At 38.1% G+C, this 26,371-nt stretch overlaps 1 protein-coding gene across 1 annotated transcript in view; it reads right to left on the bottom strand.

Moving 5' to 3' along the window:
* The window catches only part of LOC111220351 (zinc finger protein 385C-like), a 40,844-nt gene extending 25,344 nt beyond the window's left edge, over nucleotides 1–15,500 (bottom strand). The window contains exon 1 of the mRNA XM_022743414.1: nucleotides 15,215–15,500. Within this exon, the coding sequence (XP_022599135.1) occupies nucleotides 15,215–15,500 (286 nt within the window). The remainder of the gene's footprint in view (nucleotides 1–15,214) is intronic.
* Nucleotides 15,501–26,371: the final 10,871 nt, after the last annotated feature.

Raw genomic sequence — 26,371 nt, 5'->3', positions numbered from 1 at the left:
TATTGCAATTAAAACCATACTTCACCATCTTCATTACCCTTCGATTAGAATAATGAGTCATTAACGATGCTGCATGGTGAATATGAGCCCCAACAGGAAAATCAATGGTCCCATCTAAACTGACTCATGAACTTCTGGCTCCTAAGATATTTGAAAAACTTTTCCACAACATAACATGAAAACAAGGTTTGTCTCTCTCCACCCCCACAGAACACAGTTTAATGTCTCATAGCCAATATGATGGGTATCATCTTAGCACATTTGATTTTGCATGACTAATATTATACAGTATATTTCTTGTAAATGATGGTTAAAAATACAGTGACTTCAGTTGTGGAAAGACATTTTTATTTTTGAAAACTATATTCTAGTTTGCTCTTAGGGCTAGTTTTGTATTCTGTCACACAGACAGGATATTTTACTTTATTTTAAGGTAAAATCGCATTAGATAATCATTTCATGGATGTAAAGATTTTGCTTTTAAAGCTCTAAATTGTTACAATTTAGCCAACTAAACCCTAATTAATTAAACCTATTGTGGCTCTATAGGAAGAGGATTTGTAATTTAAGTCAGGCAAATGGAAAAATACTGAACAGCAGCTGGTCACTGAAACAATGTGTAACATGTTTGTGTAAATATTTAATGTGTATTAATAAAAATATTAAGATGATCATAAAATGTATTTTTCCTTAGCTTTAAGTTTTCTAAAAGGAAGATTTCTGGCTGGTAAAAGGTAAAATAACATTTGACAGATTTTAGTATAGACCAGGAGAAAAACAAAGCACCACCAAAACACAACTACACTTCATCATGGCAAGCAATCACTGAGGTAATTTGTAACCTGCAGCAGGTTATTTTAGGGCTGATCAGATAACTATCATTTGTTGCAATTTAAAGCAATTCCCTGGTGTTTTTAAACCTCTAAAATATAGTAAATAATTTGTATGTGTGTGTGGGTGGTAAATTGGATTTCAGGATTTTATTTTTATGACATTGCACCGCACAGCTTTGAACCAGCACAAACAGGATTTTAGTCGACTGTAGACTTTAGTCTCACCTGCTTCAAAAGGGAATGAAAACAGGTGAGTTGTCACAAATCAAGCCAGCCTGTGTCACACTTTACTAATTCACAACCCATTTCCTGCTTCGTTTTTTAAATGCATATTTTCACCATTTGTTAGCTGACAGTAGAGAGCAGCAGAAAACATGAAAACATGTAGGAGGGGGAACAGGGGGCTGACAACTGAACTCAAATCTCATGAATGTGCCCCAAAGCTTTGGTATAAATTATTTTCCAATGTCAGAATGAATTAAATTGTCGATGTTTTAAAATCTTGTTTAAAGTCTCACACAACTTAGGGTTTTCATAATTTTAATATGTTTTATTGTTCTGTTCCATTGATTCTATAGTGTCTATTTCTTCCCAAATTTAAATCCTATTTCTACTCAATCTTTATTCTTTTATGATCCTGTGTTTTATTGTATTACATGGTTAGCTTTATCATGGTTGGTTCTGTTTCATATTTTCTCCCATACTCATGAATCTCATGTCTCTGAAAAGATCCCCTGCCAGACTTGAGCCAACAATGTGGCAATCAAATCTTAGGCGTCTTACACCACTGAGCGCAGTTAATTTCCATCTGAGGTGCAATTGTGCCGTGCGCCTCTGATCACGTAATTACGAAAACCAGTCACCATGTCCTACTGTAGGTGACTGCTATTTGCATCACTGACTGTGCTGCATGTGGTATGATACATGGAAACAGAGCCCCCAGTGTGCATTATTACACTGTTGTGCCCCTGTTGTGATTTATTATAATGATTTTATCCCATTTAGTGAGGTAAAGACACAACACTTATAACTCCCTCTGCCTCCAGTTTCTACTGCCTCTTATTTTTTGTCTTTTCCTTATAAACAAAGGCCAGTGAGAAAGACATTAATCTCACAGCTGAGAAATATGTTCTTTCTTCCAGGATTTTCTCACAGTGTCACATCTCTTACATATTATACTGAACAAGGAATGAGATTCATATACATGGCCTGTCACTGCAGCTTCAAAACCGAGCTCTTGACGAGGGGTGGAGGGGTGGGGACAGCTGCAGCATGGCCACCAGGCAAAACTCTACAGTTATCTCCTCTCCAACTGTTTCCCTTTGATCTCCATAATCTGCCATTTAAAGAAGAAAGCAACCCGAGCTGCAACACAGACACTTCTTAGTATTTCCATCCAGGCAACACACTGCACTGTGTGCGCGCGCGCGTGTGTCGTACGTTCGTGCGTGGTTTTCCGATGAGCGCTCCACAGTGTATGACGAGATACTATGATTATACTACCTCTATATAATATTAATAATATATATATATATACTATTAAATATGCATTGTGTGTATATATTGATGTAATTATATATTGTGTAATATATATATATTATAATTAGTAGTATAGTATCTATATATAACCACCTTATATTACATGTGATATATATATATACTACACACTATAAACTCAGTGACATGAGACATTACATATTTCCCATCCTTATCATATAAAACCTACAAGTATTTATGCCTCTTAGTGTTTATCCAAAATTAAAAGCACAAACATATCCAGCTGTAATGGTAGCGGTATTTATATTATTGATTATTCCACTGATTTCTGATTTTGTGATTGATTGTTTTGTCTATAAAATGTAAGAAAAGAGTAAAAACTGCCCCCAAGAGGCCAAGGTGAGATGTTTAAATTCCTCCTCTTATAAATCTATAAAATGGAGGATACAAATAACAGATGTAAAACAGAGAAAAGCAGAAGCATCTCACATTTAAGAAGCTGATCTATCTCTGTCCAACCAACAGAATATATCTTTATTATTTACATCCATTTATATAGAGGTCAAACTAAGTAACTAGCCTTGTACATTTCCTACGTGTACTACCAATGTGTTGCTGGTAAAATAAGAGTTTCACTTGGCAAAACTGAGGTGGTTCTAAATTTAAAAACCCTTAATGCAATAATCATTTTGTCCCCTTTGAAAAAAACACAAACACAAATGACTAAAAAATCCCCACTGCCTTTATCTTTAACAGGCTCCAATTATGCGAGCTAATCTGGGCATATTTCCCTGGGGAGGCAAAGACATAATTGCCAGCAATCTACACAGTGATATCAGTGCTGTTCTTGTGTGGCTTAAAAATGACTTGACACATCTGGGAACGACAGCGTTGTATCGGTCTGAACTCCACACTAGGCTTCATCAAAAGGGGTCAATTAGAAAAACAAACAGGCCGGGGACTCAATGTGGATGCAGAGGAACTGAAAGAGGGCAGATGGTCGGCAGGAGACTGAGTCTGCCCTTGAGCAACGAGGCTGAAGTCATTGTTGTACAACACACACTGACAGGGGAGAACTCACATGCATTTAGGGAGATGGATCCACAAAAACACCACAAGACAAGTAAGACCTGATAGAAAAAGAAAATCTGATACTTGTGAAGCTATTGTTGCATTCCCATAAATAAGTGGGACTGACATACTGTATATACTAGTGTAAGAGTAAACAACAGTCTTACCTAACAGCATCGCCACGTGTTTGTGATTCCTCTGCTTGCCGCTTTCTTCAGTGTTTGACTTAGGCTTCTCCTGCCAGCTTATCTCCCATCAGAGAAGTTGAACAAAAACCAACAAAGTGCCGCCTCGCAGATAACCTTCCCTGTCTCTCCACTGTATCTATCTTCCCTTCACTTTGACTCTCTAACTAAAGTGAAATGGCAGTCCTTTCCTCAGTCACAGTGACACATCCTGGCTGTGATCCAAACAGCCACAGCTAAAGAACGATACATGTGTGCGTCAATTAAAAGCCCCATGCTCTGCTGATCACGATGCCCTTTATGAGACGGAGGAGAGAGGGAGAGAGAGAGAGACAGAGAGAGAGAGAGAGAGAGAGAAGCGGCGGAGACGGAAAAAGAGGCTGAGAGTGTTTGAAGAGCAAGTGTGTATTCTTCTTCTGTGTGTATGCGTATGTAAGAGAGCGAAAGAGAGTGAGTGAGAAAGAGGATGAAAGAGAGAGAGAGAGAGAGAGGGAGAGAGAGAGAGAGAAAGAGAGAGAGAGAGACAGAGAGAGACAGAGCTGGCAGAGGACTCACTCTGTATAACATCAACATCCCACATCTCCCCCTTCTTCTTCTTCTTCTTTCTATTCAGGGTTCACACCTGCATGCTCCCTTAAGGACACTCAAATGTAATTTCCTTCCTGGCATTACTTGACAACAATAGGTATCATTTATCAATCTGTTTGTGTTCTGCTTAACATGCAGCCGGGCTGCGTTGTTCTCCTGAGTTATTAACATCATGGACACAAGGGCAAGACATTTAAAAGCTGCCAATCCACAACCAAATGATAGACATATGTTGAGGTTAAATACTGTTGTGATTACTTCTGCAGTTTTCAGTGTTTGTGATAACTGATAACAATTATTTCATGCCCATATTTCCAATAGGTTGAGTCAAAAATACCTGAGTCACTCACACAGTACAAAGTCATTATTTCTTTCACCACTTCAGTGTGACTGATATAATATCTATCATAATCAAACAGCAGCCATTTAGTGTTCAGCCCAAGTACAGCTGAGTAATATGAGCTGTATATACTATGGTTTTCCTACAGAAAAGCTCAGTTTTGTGTTCTGAAGCTTTTACAGCTCCACAATTATAAATATTTATATTATCCAATCGATCACATTATGGGCTGAAGTGGCTGTAATGTTGCAGGAGCTGAGCCACAGTGCCAGACAAGTGACTGTGTAACTACTTCTGCACGAACGCTGTGGCCACCAGAACAGGTTACAGGTTAATTGTAAATAGTCAAATACGGTGTGACGGTAGAAGAAGTAGAGAGGCAACCCTGTCTCCTAGAAATTTTGATTAGGTACAACAAATTTGCGACAGGAAATTCCTTTTGAAGGAAACCCAATGCCGACTGAATCATTTTCTATTAATATAATGTTGTTCATTTAAGTCTGTATTGTTCAGTGCATTTGTTTTCTGCCAAAATACACAACCTTGCAGTACAATATCCACTTCATGGTTAAGCTTAGGCAATAACAACACGTTTATTTACATTTAACAAAATGGTAAAGTACTTGTTGCATCATCTTATGCCAATGTACAGAAACCACACATTCTCAGTCCTTAATGATTACTATTTGCTATTTATGATAGTATTAGCAGAAAAGCCTGTGGCCATGCAAATATATTATATTTCTTATGCGAAGTCTTATTTTTTATCATAAGACTCCAGTCTTCCAAAAACAAACAACATAATTCATGCAGTAGAAGGTTAACTCACTTTAACGAGTTACAAAAATCGAAATCATGGGAACTTAGCATATTAATTGTACAGCTGTTTTCCCCACTCAGTGCTGATTTAAACTATTCGAGATTAAGCAGCCAAAAGTGTGTAGCTCTAACAGACTGTTTGTTTTAATGAGCAGGTGGGAGAGATTATTGTTCAACTAATAGTTTGCTAATTTTCCAGACTAATCTTTTGATGATTACTCTGTTGATGCGGCAGAGCAGAGTTGAGATTCTGGCTTCTGTGTTGCCCTGTCACACTCCTCCATGATCCAAATAGGCCATTTTATGGATGAATAAGGCATTTTACAGCTCTGTAAAGCATATATGCCTTGAATGGGTCCTTGAGTTGCAATGTATTATGCACAGCAATGGTCTTTGCATTAGCACTTGGTAAAGATCTGATGAGAATATTCAATACAAAATTCATTCTAGCTGATATGTACCAGCTTTGGTTTTCAGGATAAATGTTTTACTTGTACATTAACAGTGTTGTCTTTTTTATTTGCATACAGCAGTAGAAAAGAAGACACCTGCCTTTGTAGCAGTTTGACAACAACTCATTGTTTTAACGTATAGTTGTTGCACATAACTAAGATGTTTAAAAATTCGGATAGACTATAATACATTTACTTCGTATATATCATATATAACTTTTACACTACATTCAGTATGTCACTAGATTTCCAATAGAAATATTGCATTTTTACATCACGAAATTCAGTTTGGCAACTATTCTGACTAGTTCAAGGTATTCTGTGGAGTTTTTGAGCTGTAGTAGCATGATAAAGCAGCTTTTTTTTATGAATGGGTCCATGTTTTGTTTGTCTCGTACAATGAGCGCACATGTGCATGCAGGTGAAGCATTACATATTCCTGCCAGTTTTTTCACTCTATTCCACCAATCAACAGCAACAAAAGATGGGGGAGAACAAGACTGCAAGCTAGGAAACATGCATGTAAAGAATGGTGGTTTTAAACTTTGACCAAAAGTTGGTTTTGTAAATGTTTTATGAGGAAAAAAATGCAGTCATCTCATTTGTTAGTCTTTAAGGATACACATGATTCATTTTAGTGAGTAACACTGAATATAAACATAATTTTTGTCTTTGACAAGAAAATGAGAGAGCGCATCCTTTTGACTATACAACGCAGATTAAGATTAAATGTACATGGTGTGCTCTTGTTGACTCTGGGTTATGGTGCCGACCATTAATCATAACGTCCCTGGTTTGAGTCTCTCTCACCTCATTTCCTGTCAGCCCCATAATAAAGGCCTAAGAATTATAGTGCTGAATGTCAAAATATCCTGACAGTGACCAATTAATAAAATGCTGCTCACATGTTGATGCATCAGTCATTTTACTCCAAGTAACCAATATGCAGAATGGCTCTTTGAGAGTATAAATATATATAGTAGCTATATTTCAAGTGTAGGACTTTTACCAGTAACAGAGCATGTTTTCTTTAAAAGGTCTATACTTCTAACAGCTTATCACAGCTTTCAGGTAAACAATTTTCAAAATGGACATTATATATTTACCTTAAGACTGACTGCTCGTCGCTTTAAGTTGTTAAAGAGGAAGATTTTCACTGAAAACTTGACTCACTCACAGAAGCATGTTATTACTCGATATTTGTGGAGGCAACACAGAGGCTTGTATGCACCACTGGGGAGGGCTGGCCTTCAGTGCATTGTTATTCATTCCACAGTCGCTATAATCACTTCAAATAAACACAATTATTCACACAGTCTCCTGGCCTCAAATGTCATACAAGTGTTGTGTGTACACGCACACACACACACACGCACACACGCACACATGCACACACGCAGCTTGTGTCTGCCCTGTGTGCTCCTTGCTGGCTCCTTGTCCACTTGAATAAGTGTGGTGTGGAAGCACAACACTGACAAATCCTGACAGTTTTACACTTGATTTCAGGCTGCTGCATTCAAATGGAAGAGCAGGGAGACGGCCTCGAGCACAGCGGTCGTATGTCGGTTCCACACAGCACGCTTTCATCTGACTGTGGGCCTACTAAACAATGGCTGTGCATATACCTCCATTTAGCTATATGGACTCTGTATGTGCCATGTTACTTATGTAAATCACAGACTGGGAGATAGAAAGAAAGGGGGAAATGATTTACAAAGCCTCAACTTACTTTAACCCCCTCCCAAAACATTTTTTCTGCATTTTAACAGGATCAAACACCACTGCATACATAGGTATAGTTTTTATAGTCACTACACTTCCTAAATAAATGAACCTACATACTGATACATCATAATTTCCTCTTGCCAAACATCCAATCTCAAAAAGTGACACTAAATCCAGCGTTGTTCATGTTTGTTTTCAAATATATTCACAGACTCCTCATGTGACTCTGCTTCACATGCAGGATAATGACTCATGTTCTCCCAGTGCACTGACATCGAGAATACAAAGAAGGAACTATTTACTTGCTTAATTTGAGTGTAAATCAGGTAGGTACAGCTCCCTGGGTAATTTGTGACCTGTTTAGATGACACAGCCATTGGGAATACTGTAAAACAGGCGGATGTTTTAATGCCAACGTTCCCTAAGGGTTTTGGTGTTGAGTCAAAAAAAAAAAAAAAAAAAAAAAATTGGGAAATGGTGAGCAAGCCACCATCACCCCTCTCTTTTCTGTCTCTGCATCTCCGGCTGCAGCTCACACTCTCCTGCAGGCCCTCAGCCTGTGCAGAAGTATCATTAATGACAGATCAAGTGACATCTTAAAAAATTTGCTCAGCAGCCTCTGCTATGTGAAATGAGGCCAAGCAGCATGAAACTCCAGCTGATAAATGTCCCATTTCACAGCTCTCACAATATACTGTATAATCAGCATGCACGTGCTTTTAATGGCTGTTTTTGTGGTACAGTGTATCTACTGTATGTTGCTATACAAATGAAGCAACAACTAAACCTTCAGAAAAGCACTCAGTCTGCAGTGAAGCTCTATTTCAGAAATTTTTAGATTTTCCATTAGTGAGAGGAAGCTTTGTTGCAGGACGAAGAGGGACGTAATTTTACCTTTCAGAGGGAAAATTGTTACAGGAAATGACATTATTTTTCAGATTTTGGGATGTTTGAACAGTCTTACTTTGAAAAATCTAATCAAAGAAGACTGGTAATCCAAGTACAGTCACATTAGGTTAATCTGAAACTTTTGGAGGTGCAATGGTACATGACACAGTATATGATGTATACTCACCTCTGGCCAGAGGGATTGACTGCGCACCTGCCTCAAAAACAATATCAGTGCACATCTGGCAGAGTAATCTCTCACACGATCATGTTACAGTCTTTCATGTAATCTGTGGCATCAACTGTGCACAAGAGACATTTTTTTCCCTGACTTTATCCTTTCAGGCAATAGTACTCCCAAAGTACCCATGTAAAACAGCAACATGTCTGGGAAGAAGAGCAGTCTTAAGGACAAACTCAACAAATGTAATTTCCCTTACTGTTGCTCCATATCGGGCACATAGAGCTGCAAATATAAGGGACATTAATAATGTTTGTCAACAACAAAAAACTGTCTAACAACAATGACGCTGAGGACAGTTTGGAGGTTGGAAGAAGCAGAATCTCCAGAAGGAAACAACGGGACGGAGATAACGTTAGACAAAAGAAAATCTCTCCTATATAAAATGTTTCTTTGTTCCTAGGACTGTCCTGTCCCCGAATGCTCCTGTAGATAAATGAAAGGTACTTGCACCCCGTTGATTCTGCTGGTTGAAAAGCATAAATAAGAAAAGAGCCGCAGGAGCATTTTAGCTTCTTGTAAGGTCACATCATGGTGCCATAGTTGTTCAAATGAATGAATGCCATGTCAGAAGGGACCACACGTCAAAGTGAGTGACTGTTGAGGTCTTAATGACCATCGTCAGCACAAGAGACGCTCCCCCCCCCCCCCCCCCCCCCCCCCACTTCTCACAGCGAACCTTTAGATACATTTTCACACCAGTTTCATACTTAAATGTTACAGAGTGAAATTCTGCAAAAGCATTGAATGACAGGACGTTAAATTGGGACTTTGCTCAGATGTTGTATGTGAAGCTAGATAGTCATTCGTTCGTCCACACAGATGGACATTGAAAATAACGGAAGAGAGTGCTGGTCTGCTTAGTACTGTGATTTTATGAGGGTTTTCTTTTTAACCACTTCTGCTCAGGTTGTACCACCAGAGGAAAATATTTTTTATAGACTGATTTTTGTATAGACCGGACTCGTTTCCTAGTTTATTAAACTAATTTTAGAGATGATGATTGAGAGAATACAATTATTCTTATGAGATGATCTTATACATTTATTACATTTCTCTGTGTGTGTGTATGTTTGACCATGTGCTGCTGCAGCCTTTATGTTAATCTGAAGGCATTCAGCTCTGACTTGTGCCATTGTGAGTGATATGGAAATATTACAACATGTCTTTTACATTAAAGGCCTTATTAAAAGACATGAGATTGACATATTAAATTACCTTTAGATTAAATGGTGTATGTCTGAGAGGGGGTTGTATCTTCAATTCAAACTGAATCATGCAAATTGCCCTTAAATGCTGTTCACACCTGGGACCCACTATGTGCTTGTAAATCTCTGGTAAAATGCATGTTTCATACATAAATGTCCATTTCCTGTTCTATCTATTTTTGTGTGTGCAGCATACACACATAAAAATCACTTCTTAGAAGTCTACACACATGACACAAACACACATCGTACCGTAATTTAGAAAAGCATAACCCCTGAAGTGGAATGACTGTGTAGTGGTCCTGAAGTTTAGTGTGGCATGTAGGAAGTGGAAAGTGCTTTGCTCCGTTCTCTTTTCAAAAAAGGCCCCCAGCGAGAACCACCCCACCCTATTTTCATTTGAGCAATCACTTCATGAAGCTAAATAAAGGGAATGTTAGTTCAGCTGTGGGAAGGGAATGGGTATTATTAGGCTGGTTTCATCGCAGCACAGTCTGCCTTATACCAACAGTCACCTTAATTGACTTGGCCCGTCCTCCTTTTCTCCTTTCTACTGTGAAATAGGAAACAGGGAGAAAACTGTTTGAGACACTGTATAAAACCTGGCATTTGGGTGGATTTTTATGTAGGAACTTTCCTTCCTATTTGTTTACAAGGTTTAACCGAAGATATATGTGGCTGCTATTTTCTACCAGTTGAATCCTGTGATGAGTCATTTTTACAAAATGATCACTACAGTTTACTTAACCACAGTGTTTTTTCCTTGGTTTTTCCACAATTAGATTTAAGTCTTATAGATGATTATTTCCGATACCGTTTAATGTGAGTGATTAATCATACATATGACTTCTTAGACTGTATTAATATTATACTACAAAATACAGTTATTCTGATGTAAATAACTAATTTGTTAATCAACTAATTAATCAACAGAATATTACCCTGCCACTATTTTGATAGTTGATTACTCTTTATCAAACTTTTTTGTCTTACGCGATATTAAACTGAACAACACAGGACATTTGAAGATATCCTTTTGGATTTCTGGACTATTTTCATAGACATTTCTCATTATTTTCATTATTTTATAGAACGAAGAACATCACTTACTTACTGATGAAAAAATAATTATTTGGAGCCCTTAATATGACGGGATTACTGACAGTGTGTCTTCAAAAGTACAATTATTTTCCTGTCTGAGGTCTAGTCGGAGTTTTTCTTCAAATAAACCATTTCATGGCTAATTTTAGGGCCAGGCAGTTGTTTGCTGTGCTGCTCAATTTGGCTGCAGTATTGTCAATTTCACAACAACCCAAACAAAAGGGGTCAAATCCTGTAGGGTTCATTTAACCAGTTCTAACATGGCAGGTGTGAAATCACTCTGTGCCCTGTGTGGGGAAACGAGAGGCTCTTCACCCCGAGGGACCGACACAAGCTGCCCATGACTGAGTCTCATCCCAACTATCAATTAGTGGACGAGATGGCTCTGACATTGTGGCCCGCAGGAGGTGTTTAAACTCTGTCAGTGCTGATGTTGTTGACGTACACGTCTAATCTTGGGAAGTGTACATTATGAAAAATGATGCACAATAAACAACTTTTTGTGCAACAAATACATTTTAAAACAGTTGCAGTGGTGTTAATTACAGGTGTCTAAATGCTGTATATCAACATTACAGTGTGGAAGAATTTCCAACACAATCTGACTCTTGTTTTAGAGAGATGTGTCAGTAAGGGCAGCATTTCATCTGAGAGAACAAACTGCTCCCTGCTGTCTTGCCAGCAAACTGGAGCAAAATGGAGGTCACATTCAAAAAAACCATACACACTTTCTCAGTTTGTCATGGCACTGTAAGACACTGATGTCGTTTTACACATTGCAAAAATCTCCTGTCAGCTACATACACACTACATACGTATGCACAATAAAAACCTGATGAACACTGTTTTCCCCACGGTGTATCGCACAAAGAAAGTGGAGTAGCTACTCACAGATAAAACAAACAAACAAACAAACAAACAAAAACAAAAAATGGAACAAAACAAATAGTAATTAAACCCATTTTGATTTCCATTTGTCAACTTTGGCTCCAGGTACTTTAAGTATATCAATATTATATTTTGTACTAACTGCAAAAACTACTATATACCGAGACAATTAGTAGTACACACAGAGGTCAACAAATATACAGTACAGTATGTCCCAGTTACAAAATGTAATATTAACTAGGGCAACAACTAACGATTACTTTCGATTAATAATGTAAATAATTCACAGATTATTTTGGTTTATATGGTTAACTATTCAGTCAATAAAATGTTGTTTGTCCAACAGACCAAGACCCAAAAATATTAGATGTTAGATTTACAGTGACAGCAAACAGAAAAGAAGAAAAGTATTAGTCCATATTAGAGTTCCTAGAACCAGGAATAACCATAAAAAATGTATTTTTAAATGACTTAAATCTGAAGTTTTTGACAAAGTGCCATCAACTATTTGATTAATTGTTTCAGGCTTAATATTAAAGTTCGCTTTCTGATATTAACATTAAACTCAACAGTACTATTTTTAAGGTGACATTTTGATTTGTCATAGAAGGAAATACACGAGTGAAACAAATTTTAGTAACAATTGCTTAGTACCAACAGGTGTCCCAGTAATCAATTATGAATTACACCTGTGCTTTTCCTGCTATGACAAGCCAAAATCTCTGCTTTATTAAAAAAAGGCATTCTCAAATTTTAACCTTCGAACTCAATGGGTGTTTTTCACAGCAGACATTTCTACTTGTAATAGCAGGAAAAACAAAGGTTTAATAGTAACATTAACAATGGCTCTGTTTCAGTTGAAAGCCTTGACAGTGTGACAGTGAGCCAGCATGCACAGCACCAGGACCCTGAAACTGAAGCAGCTAAGTGGGATTCAGCCATCACTTATCTTATTATTTACACCTGCGCTTTTCCTGCTTTTACATGTAATAATGTTTTCTCTAAAAAACACATATGAGTTTTAAATCAGAAAATGTCACAAAAGAAAAAAAAGAAAAAAGAAGGAAGACTAAATGAAATTGCTTTGCAAATTTATCCTTACTTTGCAGGTTTAAAACATGTTCCCACAGGGACAAAAGTACAAAAGTGCAAACACACACCCTCTTAAACCGATGAGTGCATATAGCAGTAAGTTGTGTTTAATGTGTAAGGTTGAAGACGTGCAGTCATGCAATCAGTGGCGGCTCAGACGTGTGAATTGGAGTGGATGGGGGGGGTTGATTTCAGACATGTGCATCCTCTAATATAGACTAATTTCTTGCTAGAGAGGGAGTGACATTCTCACAGGTGTCTGTTTCTGCACCAGAAAGCCAGACAGTCGACCCCTGACCCAGATTTCCAAAAAGTATATGAACAAATGGAGACCATGCACAAACACATACACCAATGTTCTCCTTTTGTTCTGGATCAGTCTCAGACTTTTAAGTATGAATGATGATCTTCAAAGCCTATTATCTGACACAAAAAAGTCAATAACTTTCTGATGATAACAAAATGAGGTTGAAATAGGGGAGAAATTAAACATTGGATATAGTATTAATTTAATTTCATGCATCGAGTTAGACTGGAACAGCTAAATATGTGTGGTAAGCCTACAGAGAGAGACAGCCTCATAAATCAATATTAAAAAAGTGCCATCTTATTGGCCAGTTGTAGATTAGAGGCTCTTTTTTTCCCTGAATGCTGACTGATCAAACTGGTCAGCGCGGCAGAGTGACACAGGTGGCGGTGAGTGAGGGTGATTAATGGCCCCCTCGTCGGAACAGGTGTGCAGAAAATGCTTGGAAACGGCGAGGGGTCTGTCTTCTGGAGTAGCAAATATATTCTGAATGCATAACACCTCCTCATGGTTTGCAGATGTGAACGTTTACAAGATCACGCCTGAGAGAAAACGCCACAAGTCAAAATAAATAAACATCTGACTAAACAAGGTGTGTTATGTCTCTGCTGAGTGAAGACTGAAACTATTTCTTTACTTTTCTTCTTTTTTTTTTTGCCAGAAAACAGCACAACTCCTGCTGGAAAGCCTGTATTTGCAGTACTTGCAGAATAAATGCAGAACTTTTCTGACAGGGAGTGATGTCCTTTTATTTTTTCCTGTTTTTATGTAGCATTAGGTTGTAAAATCTTCTAAGGCAATGTAAAAGCCAAGACCTAGTATTTGATATATAAAAATACATTTTCTTGATATCAAGAAGCAGGAGAGTAGTATACCAAGGTAGTATCTATTTCTACCTCTTGTGAACAGAAGCTCATAATGTTCTGTTTTTGTTCTGAGTTGGTGATTAAAGTGTGTTTTGTAGAGTTTGTAGTGTGCCCAAGCAAATATTAAGTTATGAGTCTTTCAGTCAGAAGTGGTGAGGGTTGTTCCACTCTAGTAATAAGTGTTAAATTGTCAGGATTTGAGAGTAATACACCATCACTACATCCTTTTCACAGCAGACACTTAACTTGTCATCAGATGAATAACACAGGTGTAATTAATAACATAAATGGCGGCTCTGTCCCATTTAGGTGCTCCACTTCCAGGGCTCTGGTGTTGTGCCTGATGTCTCACTGGCATGGCCCACTGTGACGGATGTAATGGAGCCATCACTCATTTGATTACTGACACCTGTTGTTTTCCCTCCTTTGACGAGTCAAAATGTGAGGAAACGCCCTGAGGGAAAGGTACATTCATGCTGGGACTGTCTGACCTCATTAAAGTGACTTATAAGAAATGAGATTGTCTGCTGAAGCTCACATAGAGTATATTCTTATTTGTTTCCATCTTAACACGAAACACTCTTGTGGCACAGGATAAAACAGCATGACAAACCACAGCCTCAAAAATCATCAGAGTTAAAAGCATGATAGTTCATGGATACCATAACAGTAAGAACTAACCACCACAGAGCTGAGTGAACACCTCCCTCTGACATGCTCGGCAAAACCTGAACATTATGAACTTCACTAACTCCTTTACTCACTGCAGAGCGATTGTTTTGCTAGTTTCATCTGTTATGTTGTCTATCCCCTTCTTATCAACAGCTCATAAATCACAGCTTTACTTATAATCAACAGTAAACTTTTTGCTCTCGTAGCGACCGGCAGCAGGTGTTTGTTGGGCTGCTTATCCATGTATGTTATGCAGACACTGATGTTCATTGTCTTATGTGAGTTTCAACATATTTAACATGTTTTGTAGTATGATTTATGTATTTACTATGTTTTATGTTCATGTCTGAGGCAAACTTTCACTTAAGGAAACAAAGTTGAAACTGAAGTTTCAAGTTTAGTTTCAGATCATTGAAATAAATAAAGTCAGTGCGTCCCTACCTGTGCTGACAGCCTTTGCGAGTCGGCGCAGCCGCCTCTGGTGCGTCTTCCCCCTGTAGTGGATCTGGGCCTGGGCGCTGGAGTTGAGCTGTATGTTGCACACCTGGCACATAGTGGCACTGCTGCCGCTGCCGCTGCTCTGACGTCGCTCCCGTTTGGCCCTGTATCCTGCCCCCACCTTCCTCTCCTCTTCATCCTCCTCCTCCTCTTCTTCCTCCTCCTGCCCCTCCTGATTCTTGCGGGCAGGGCTGCCGTCCAGCCAGTCGGGGCTCTTGGGACGTTTCATATCTGGATGAAGAAAAAAAATTGTCATTAATGAGAAGATTAATTAGAGATTGCCTGATTAAATAAAGGTTATGTAATCAGAAGTGTTGAAAATGTGAATACAGACATTTCAGGAGTGTGCTGGTATGTAGGTCGTTGAAGCCTCCACAGGGGGGCAACAGAGCAGCATGGACTCCATTCAGAGAAGTATTGGTCTTTTTCTTTAGTCTGATTCAAACTGCAATTTTATGTGCACTGCAATTGTAAAGCCTGAGAAAATTCAAAGTCTTATAAAAAGATACTTATCACTTGGATTTATCTACATCCTTTGACCAGAGTGTTCACTATCAGCACGTACAAATTTCAATATGTCCAAATGCATGTGTCAGAAATCTTTGACATCCCATTAAAGGACTTGAATTAGACATCCATTAGCTGAAATGAATGGCCTATCTCTGGCACACATCACAGCATTACAACAGTCTGTAGATAAGCATCATGTTCCAGCATGTCTCTATTTATCAGATAATAAAAGCTGGCTCCCGGGGGGAAAACAAAGCGACATGTTTCTTTGTGAGAGCACACAGCCTTAATACCTGTAATGGCTGAGCAGTTATGGCAGACCGACAGCATAAATCAAGCTGCAGCTAAGCGCGAGCTCCACTATGGATGTCGAAATGTCACCCAAAGTCTAACTGAATTCTTTGTTTTGATGCTGTTCATATGATAATGGCATCAATTAAGTACTCATTGTGTTGGACGTTTTATCCTCCGCCTGGCTGAAGGTACCCACCCCACCACTGCTGCCGCCGCCACCACCGCCGAACGGAAACCATCATTTGTAAAATCTTTGCTGTTCTAAAAATTCAATTTGACCGGTGGAAAGATGAAAGTGGAATGGAAATGTGCTCACTGGAATTCATCAGCCTCCGACCAGCAACATGGACTTCAAAGCAGCAGCAGCCCATCACCACAATTATTTGAATGTAAGTCTGGCAGAGGATGAGTAACTGCCAGTGAAGCTGGTGTAGGAATAAGGAGGGTTTAAACACAACCAGGTGTTCACCCTAATCTTGACTACAACAAACACACGCCCAAGAAATACAAAGTGTCAGGAAATAGTGAAAAATGTCCATCACAGTTTCTGAAAGCCAGGGATGGACTGGGGCACGATAGCAGCCAAACACAGCTCATGAATACTACACACTCCCTGGCAGGATTGTTACGAAGCTCCATTTTCTCCCCACAATAGAATATACATTTACATGCAAGTTTGACCCAGACAATTGTGAAAAACAGGTTCACAGTTAATCATAAGAAAAAAAATAAACCCTGTCGAATAGAGTTTAAATTTATACACAACTACTGTAATTTGCTAAAGGAAATATGTTTCAATGGAAACGTAATGCTGACTGGATTATGTTTTCTAGAAACATACTGGGGAAATGTTGTTGATCAATATACTGTATCTGGCAAGTCACAAAATGTTGATATGGAATGTGTCAGTAAAATGTCTAATGAGAGTCTGTTATTTGCTTTAGGCATAAAATATGGTGCATAATGTATCTCTTCATGGTGACTACAGCATAATTAAACAGTTTATGGTCATGTTAGGGAAACTTGGTTTAATACAGAAAAAGTCCACAGTGACTTAAAGCATGAGACAAGACCATTTAACTGAAACCACCTCCTCCTTGCAAGGTGTAACAAACGAAAAAATGTTGGAATCGGACAAAATCCAGGGTTTGCATAATCATCTAAGAATGATTTATTTAAAACATAGTGATATAATAATGATTCATCAATGTGTTTGAAGGGCCATACTCCAGCCAATCAGAGCTCCCGCTGCTGAACATCTGATTAATTAATCAATGATTAATTCATCATTCAAAGACAGGAAATATATGAAAATAATGGCCATAAAGATTTGAATTTTATAATCATACCTAGTTTTGTAATGTAATCACTATTGAATATGTTGACATTTAAGTACCACTGAATGTTTAGAACTAAAATAAATAGCACTGAATATATTTTAGGTTTGTCAAAATACAGAGAGAAAATGCATATACCCAATATTCAAAATCTATATTCAAATTCAATTATTTCAGTTTAGATCTAAAAGTTCAAGTCAAGTCAAAAAATCTGGTTGATCAAATTGACTTGGTCAAATTCAGACACTAAAATATCGAAATATAAGATTCAGTTATGATCATCTGGGATATCAAGGACACACATTACCTATATCTGCCTCTGCACACAAGTTCATGTCTTATTGTCCTTCTAACAGTCAACAAAATATTCCAGATATTCAATTTACTGTACAATGATATGAAACAGAGACAACAGGCAAATCTTTAGAGACACAATCAGACAATATTCACACAGATTGTTTGACATTTATGCTTGATAAATAACTTCAAATAAATAAAATAAATCAACTAATAGATTAATGTACTTCTTATATCATACTTGAACTGGCCCAATACCATTTTTTCCAACACGTTTACTGTTATGATATCTGTGTGTCACCAATGAATGCAGGTACACAGATCACTTTTTATTTTAAAGTATCATGATATTAGTGATTGTTTTCCAGCCAAAACAAGCCGCAGGGCCGCGGCAGAAATATGAGCCTGCTCTCCGACTGTCTGATATACAATATGCGTCTCAGTTCTGTCAGACAGCTGCTGGATAGGAGCTCAGACTTTTGCTCTCGCCTCCAAAGTCTTTTGTCAGTAAATGGTCTGCCATCACAGAACAGTATTGATGTTAAGACAGCAGACGGGGTCAGTCAGAGGGAGGTGTGGGCCGTCTAACTCACTTTAAGGTGGTTTGCATCGACAAGTTCCCTCTATTCAGGGATGAAATAGACGGGGGCAGGAAGTCAGTTTACTCATCTTTTCGAACTGCCCTGTAAACTGTTGTGACCTAAATGTTTTTATCTGTTCTGCCGCTTCATAATTGTTTATTGAAACTAATGTCTTTACATTATCAATAGTAACTGCACTGGCGCCTGTAAATAAACAATACAATTCATGGCATCATTTTACAGAGTTATTATCTCAAAGTTTGACCATCATTTAGGGAAAAATACAAGGATTCAGTATTTCTGGCATCATTTCTGTTTTTGGACACAGAGATGCTCTGGACTTAGTATGGGTTGTAATTTAAAAGAATTAACACGATAAATGAATAAATAAAAAATAGACAGGGACTTGTCTATAAAAATATATACACTGTTTTCATTTACTTGTGGAAAAAAAACTTCTATCAAACCATATTGTATGCAAAAACTGCATAGTTACTTCTGCTCTCTGGTTACATTTAATTCTTACAATGTCAGGTCACATGACATAACATTCACACTGAAAAACTAGGTTCAAATACAAATTAATGAGCTACAAAAATATGAAGTTATATTCTCTTATTTCTCTGGAAGATTTTAAAAGGTTGTATTTATGTATTTACCATCAGATTTGCATGTTTTTCTTAAATGTTAAAATGTATAATGTATGTCTGTGAATTATCTGTGTCTGTCTGTTTAAACTGTATGTTAATTTTGTAGATAGGTCTTTCTTGAAAAAGAGATCCTGATCTCAGTGAGACTTCCTGTTCAAATTAAGGATTTAAGTAAACAATTAAATATAATGGCCTATCAGCATGTATTATCATCCATGAATACAATACCATACCATGAAATAGGCATACTGTATGTCACATCCCATAACATATATGGCCTTATGGGGGTATGTACTTTTTTTTGTAGAAGTCAGAAGAGCGTTTGAAAAAAAAAAAAAAAAGTGTTTGCAAATGACCATATTAAAATAAATAGCCCCCTGGATGGTCATTAATATGAAAGTTGAAGGAGCATGACCTTCAGGCTGCCGGTTTAAAATGCTGGCACTGTTTTTAGGCCAAGTCGAGCACTGTTCAGATGCTCATGCTGGCTAATGTCTACTACTGTACATTGATTCCACTAGTCTGTAAACCCTCCTTCACACTAAAAACACTCAAGCTGCTCCACTTACTCATCTTTATGTGGCCAGCTGGAGTTGGCACCTGACAGTCTCATTACAAAACAACTTTTAACAGGTTGCCGGCAGCCAGCAGCTGCTGGTTTTTGCTGACGCTTTGTACCACAGCCAGGGCTGCTCTGCCTGTTTGGCACCTGAACGGGCAGCTGGGAGCAGCCCAGTCTTCTGCTACGGACCAAATGGCTAAAGTGACCGGTGCTTTACAGATTGAGCTCTGGCACCTGCAGCCTGCAGCTGAAGGTCCATTTAGTCATGAGTTAGAGTGAAAATCCCTCACAAAAGGTTACAGCAGCTATTTTATTCATTGAAATATTTGAATTTTTCATTTTCACCAGCACTACAGGGTGTAATGCAAAGTACGTAGCTAAACAAAACATCCATCAAAATGGCCTATTTAGATCGATGATTATACTGGGTGGTAGAGTGAAATTGTCGTATGAACTGATTATTTTTTTGTTATATTTACACTTCCAACAAAGTTCTTGAATTTCAGAAACCCATAAACTCTGACTTTGGATTTCAAAAATCTCAAAATCCACACCGAAGGCCACTTCCCTTCTCCCTCTATGAGTCGAGAGAGAAAGTGATTGAAAGTGTTCCGGATTTTCTTTTTGAGTCTTTCATTTATATGGGGAGTGAGTTTTAAATCATTAACCTCTGTCAGTGTTGAAATGATACAATAAAAGAAACTTGGACTTATTTAACTTGCATTTAAATACTATATAATAATAATAATAATAATAATAATAATAATAATATATGGAATTTAAATTGTCCTAGTTTTGATCCTTTAAAAAGGATGTCATGCACTTTCTAAATTATGTGTTTGGCATTCAATCCAACATATTTTTTTTATGTTTGTTTGAAAACATATATATAATCAATTAAAAGGGGACATTTGTAAGTTTTCTTTGCAGCCGAACGCGGTTTCTTGCCGGAAGCGAGAGCAAGAGCGTCTTCAGGGCAGAATGGAGGCGACAGTGAGATGCTCTTCAAAAGTGACGGAACGAGTTGGGGCTAGCTGGTTAGCATGCTAGCTTCAGTAGAACAAAAGATGTAGTGACAAGAGTTAACATTGTTGTTGCTTTCCACCAGACAGCTCTTGGCAAGTGAAGGAATCAAGTTTGATACTGAACCCACAACGTTTCTTCTGGACTGGCAAGTAAACAGCTGTTCATGCTAATGCATTAATATTAATGTAGTGATAGCAAGACTTACAAATAGCTCTTTACAAAAGAAAGAATTCAAGAGCACAAATGGACTGAACTAAATTAATATTGTTGAAATTCTGAAATTCAACATTTAGGAAGACTGAATAATGAAAAACAAATACATATATAGCAAAAGATAAATTACTGAACAGTCCTCAAAGAAAATAAAAGCTAATGGAGTGTGATGATGAGCAAGGGGACTGACAAACTATAAATATCTAAATCTCACCAGCACAAAAATCTACATATCAGTGTACATATCACTCAAAATGTGATGAGTTACTTACTGGTAGTATTATCCATGCAGGAGTCATTAGCTCAGCCTAATAGATCTTTATGTATCATGGAACAATTTTGTTTATTAAACATGATACAGAGAGCTCTGAGAGGAGTTCAAGCATCAGAAACTCAGTACCTTTATCTGTAAACGCAGTATCTGTCGTGCTGTCCTCTTGGTAGTGAAGCTATCTGGCCCCAGCTGCTCTTTAAATACCAGCACTCATCAGCCTGTCTGGCTGTTGCTCCAGGATGAGGAAAACTACTTCAGAGCCAATACTATAAAGCACAAATCGTAAAGGTTGCATTATGTTGACCTGATGCCCCTTTACTGTAAAACTGAAAATGTAAAAAAATCAGCATGACACCTCTTACTAAGATATGTGCGTTTGCTTGACCAGATACAGTAAGCATTAGAAAACATTTTTATTCATAGTAATGTGTTAAATTCAGTCAGCCATCCAACAAGGATTCCAACTAATGAGTCTTGTCATCAGTCGATCAATCAAGATAACAGATATAAAAAAAAAAATAAAAAAGATTGTTCACCTGCCTGCAAGTCTCATCTCTTTTTTTAACCCTCCACTAACTTTCCCAGCGAACAGCGTGCTCAACAACTTTTCTTTATGGCCTAACATAGCTGCGTGGAAGTGACCTGTCAACTTCATAAACTACTCTATCAAGGGACTCACTTGTAGCTAATGTTCTCCACATGGGTGCCCACATAAAAGACCAGTCATTCATTTTATGGTCCAGAAGTGAGTCCAGAGCGTAGAATAAATCTAACACACACACATGTCCAAATCTTGATGGTTAGAAGAGCTAATTAAGTGTGACTTTTATTCTGAAAGGAAAACAGGAAGTTAGAACTTAAAATGTTGTTTTACCTACAGTGCCCGCCCAAAAAATAAAGTAATTTGCAGCCAATTATATCGGCTTTAGTGCTACCTCTTTATCAAAGCTTCCATGAAGGTCGTCTTAATGCTAAGCTGGCAGAGGCTAACGGCTAGCAGCAGCAGTTCTATCCAGTCAAGCCAAGTGGATACTGAGCTGACAGGCAGCTATAAAACATGCAACCTGTTCAGCCTGTTTCCCCCAAGCTGCTTTACCCATCTGTATGATGTGCTGCCTGCCTTGATGTGCTGTTGTTTCACGCTGGGGGCGAATTTGTTTATCACTGAGCTTTGACAAATGAGGGATTGCTGCAAGAGGAGCTTTGGCACTGTGAAGTCTAAAAGAGGTATTTGGAATAATTTTCATTTTGACGTGTGATTCAAAAATCTCATTCCATTTTTAAAACACATTAATTATATGATAAAATGACTTGTCAGCATGTAGATTATTGTCCTATAATTTCTCAAGGGGACACAGTACACCATTGCACTTCTCTATATTTAGTTGCTCTTAATTCCCTGCAACAGTATATCTATTACACTATAAAGGCTATGTGGCTATGCAGTGTTTTTTGTTCTTTAACTGTACACTCTGCCATCTGTCTCTGTACAATCAAAGCCTGCTGAATTATTATTAATCACACGCAACTTCAAGGCGGACTAAGAATATATTTCGGAGAACCAAGTCCTGTGTTTAGACTGGCCCTTCAACTCCCCTCCAGGCTATTAATTCACCTGAGCCTGTGATATTTTGCAGCACTTTCTTCCGTCCGTGTGATCTAGGAAACTTCCTTGAATGAGCAGGTCTAATCCAGATGTGTTAAAGAGGTGGCCAAGGCCTACAGCAACTCTAGGAAAGGCAGCTGTTAATGGGATGTTTTGGCATAGGCATATGCTCTTTCAAAAATGGCTTTGCTCCAGACACTAAGGCCAAGATGAGTTCCCTCGCTGCCACACCTGTCATCACTGTTCCATTACGTCGACAACAGACGACAGCAGATTACGTGTTTGGCCTGACATGGAAAAACTGGACAGTGGAGGAATATGAGTAATAATCTTGCCGTTTATAGCAGGATATATTTACCAAGTGTGTGTCCATGTGCAAAAAATTCAGATCACGATTACTTACACTACTAAACACTAGATGCCCCCCACAAAAAGCCAGCACCTATACAGTTCTTTTGAGTCTTCAAGTTAATTACAGCTGTGTCGCTAGGCAACCCTGCACATCCCATGTGAAGATGAATTTGAACCTTTCCCACACAAATTGCAGCTCAATTATGCTGCAATTTATGCAGGAAGGAGAAAGAAATGGACAAAATTCTACATTTTACAGAATTGTGGATGAAGAACTCTTTCCAACACACACTGTGGGGTTTGCAGAGAGCTGGAGGTAAGTGAACTCTGAAAGAACAAGGTAATGTACAGTCTGATAACATATGATGTACTAATCTCTGCTCTGTAACATGGATGAATTAGATTATAGAATAATACTCCAATAGTTGTGTCACATGGTGCAAATTTCACATTTGCTCACTAATTTCAGCCTGTCTTCCCTTACACCTGTCACACTGACAGTCCCAATTCCAACAAGAAATAGTTCTGACTATAGTCAGCCCAACAATGGTGTTGTCTTGGGTACTGAATCTATAGTAGGTATCGGTCTGATGGCGATTTTGATGGTGCTGTTACATGCTGTCAACTGTTTCATTTCTGGTAAGTGTAATGTGGACTCAAAAGCAAGGCTCAACAGCCAACCCTGTTTCCTTGAAATTACATTTTTATAATACTAATTTGCTTTCCCAATTATGTTTTGTGGGGAAATAATAAAATATTTCTAATGGAGTCCCATGCTTCAATGCTTTTTAATATTTAACCTATACCACGACCTTTCCCTAACCTTGACCGAGTGCTGTGAGAGACAGGGTTGCAACAGTAGAGCAAGTCAGCTTAAAAGAGGTTAAGTTTGTCCAGAACCACAGCGGGGGTGAACAATAGGCAATCAGTCAGTGGAGGCAAAAAAAATAAAAAAAAATCGTAAAACGGAGAAGCCAAGCAAAACCCCAAAGAAGGCAGGAATCATAAAGTAGTAGGATGGCAGAAAAAGAAGCAGGGTTCTACAGATATGGGCTATGGTAGCGAAATACATGATCTGACAGAAGAACTACTATTTGTGGTCAGGTCAGGTAGTACAGAACATGTTAGAGCTGAAGTGATTACAAGTAGATTGAGCAAAAATTTAATAAATATATTATTTTATATCTATAACTTTTATTATTTAATATGTTAATAATTTATTAATCATTTCAGTTATTTTGCAAGGAAACGTGCCAAAGCATTCTCGGGTTGCACCTTCTCCAATATGAGCATTTTCCTCTTCTGTGCTAGGTGCTAACAGACTGAAAAGCTTTGGGTTTGGGAGTGTTGGTCAGACAAAAATAAATAACTTGAAGACGATGAATCACACACTGTAAAACTTGTAACACACACTTTTCAACATTTTCTGACATTTTACAGATAAATTAATTCTTTCAGAAACTAAATCAGCAGAATAACTGATAATGAAATTAATCTTTAGTTGCAGCTCTGCTAGACATACACTGAGTCAATACTGTGTCGATAGCTGTTGTTGATGGGGACATATAAGCACATCAAGCAATGTATAAATCAGAAAATGGTTTATAAATTAACTACATAACCAATTTATAAACCCTTATAAAATATGCCTTGTAAGAATGTGGTTAAATAAAAGCTTTTCTTAGTTGTATGACGATGCTTCTCTCTGTAGTGTGTGTAAAATAAAGATGACAAAGATCTCTTTATGAAGAAAGCTCAAAGAGAAGCATGACTCACCTGGAAAGCTCAATGAAGTATAACTACATATACGCAGAGACACACAGGTGCATTCAACACATTAACATTCACTAACACACAGTATGCCCCCCAGAACAACACACACATACACATTCACTATACACACTGTATATATGTATACCATATAGATACAACTGTGTCAGCATACATAATCCCACAGCATGAGTGTGTGTCATATCTTGATGACAAGGTCATTTGCAAATGTTCCACTCATATAATGCAGTGATTCACTCTGTTAGGTAAGTGAGTGGGAGCCGTTAAGAGGGTGCATATTTTTAGTCTCTACATTTCCCTTGGACTCAGCTGGTACTGGGAACATGGGGCAACGACACTGCATATATGCATACAGTTGTACGTCAGATGAAGGCAGTGACATATACTTTTATAGACCATGTAGACTAATCTGTGAGTTGAATAAACCATGAAATAATAAAACTAGAACAAGTCTGCAGTGAAATTGTGACCTTGACAACCCAAATAAGGCAATAAATGTGTTTATATGATGCAAAAAAAGTAATTAAATGGTTCATATGATGGAAAAGACTTATGTTCAGAATTTGAATTTTGCTTCGATTACTGGCTAAAATATTTCTGCATTTGTCATTCTAGCTACTGCATGTATGGTCTACATGAATTTATTAGACAACATGCAGTAGATGATAAAACTGAAGTGATGATGGGATGTAGCTTCTGGATAATTACAGTTCAGTCAGGTGTTTAACGAGGATTATAGCAAAAATAATAAATATAGCAACAATTAAAGCAGTAAATTTATTTTATTCAAACTAGAAAAGAGTATATTAAGAGGCTGTCATCAATGTTTTCCTACACTACATAAATCTGCTGCCACACAATTTAATTCATCACATGTGATTCTGACTCAGACTCAAAGCCAGATTATTGAGCAAAACATAGTAAATATGCATTAAAATTAAATTTAAAAAAGTTCACTCTCTCACTTAATGTCTGTACTAGTCTGGCATCCATTTTGTACACACCTCACAGCATTGACCAGAACACACACACACACACACACACACACACACACACACACACACACACACACACACACACACACACATACACACACACACACGACTGTTCCAGTTTTTTGGACCTCCTGCGGTACCACTGGTCTCTTACAGTTGCAAATGCCCCCTCAAGCTACAGATTGAGTATTTCTTTGGTACTTTTCAGTCCTCCCTTTGGGTGATGGACAGAGACATTTGAACTCCATTTCTTGGAGTCCCCAAGTCTTAGTGTTTGTCTTCAAAATCACCAAAGATTGAATCCACAACCTCAAAACATCAGAGCCAACTTCCAACTCCTTGAGCCACTTGGTCAAGCACTTCAGCACTGTGTGTGTGTCTTGGAGCATTTGAGTTTTTGGCTGTTGGACAAAATGCACTGAGCCAAATAAGGATCACACCCATGTCCTCAAAACCTCAAAGCGACAAGCACTCCTCTAACACCCTGCACTACTTATAAGACATGACCAGTGTTTGTTAGAGCCTCTGGGTGTTTTGGTGTTGGACAACAAACTTCAGTACAGCACCTGAGCTATTTGACCAGACAAGCTGAGCTTCATTTCTTGAGGCTTTT

This window comes from Seriola dumerili, unplaced genomic scaffold (assembly GCF_002260705.1).
Source record: "Seriola dumerili isolate Sdu_G_001 unplaced genomic scaffold, Sdu_1.0 BDQW01000068.1, whole genome shotgun sequence".
Lineage (NCBI taxonomy): Eukaryota > Metazoa > Chordata > Actinopteri > Carangiformes > Carangidae > Seriola > Seriola dumerili.
This window is presented reverse-complemented; position numbering and strand designations above follow the sequence as displayed.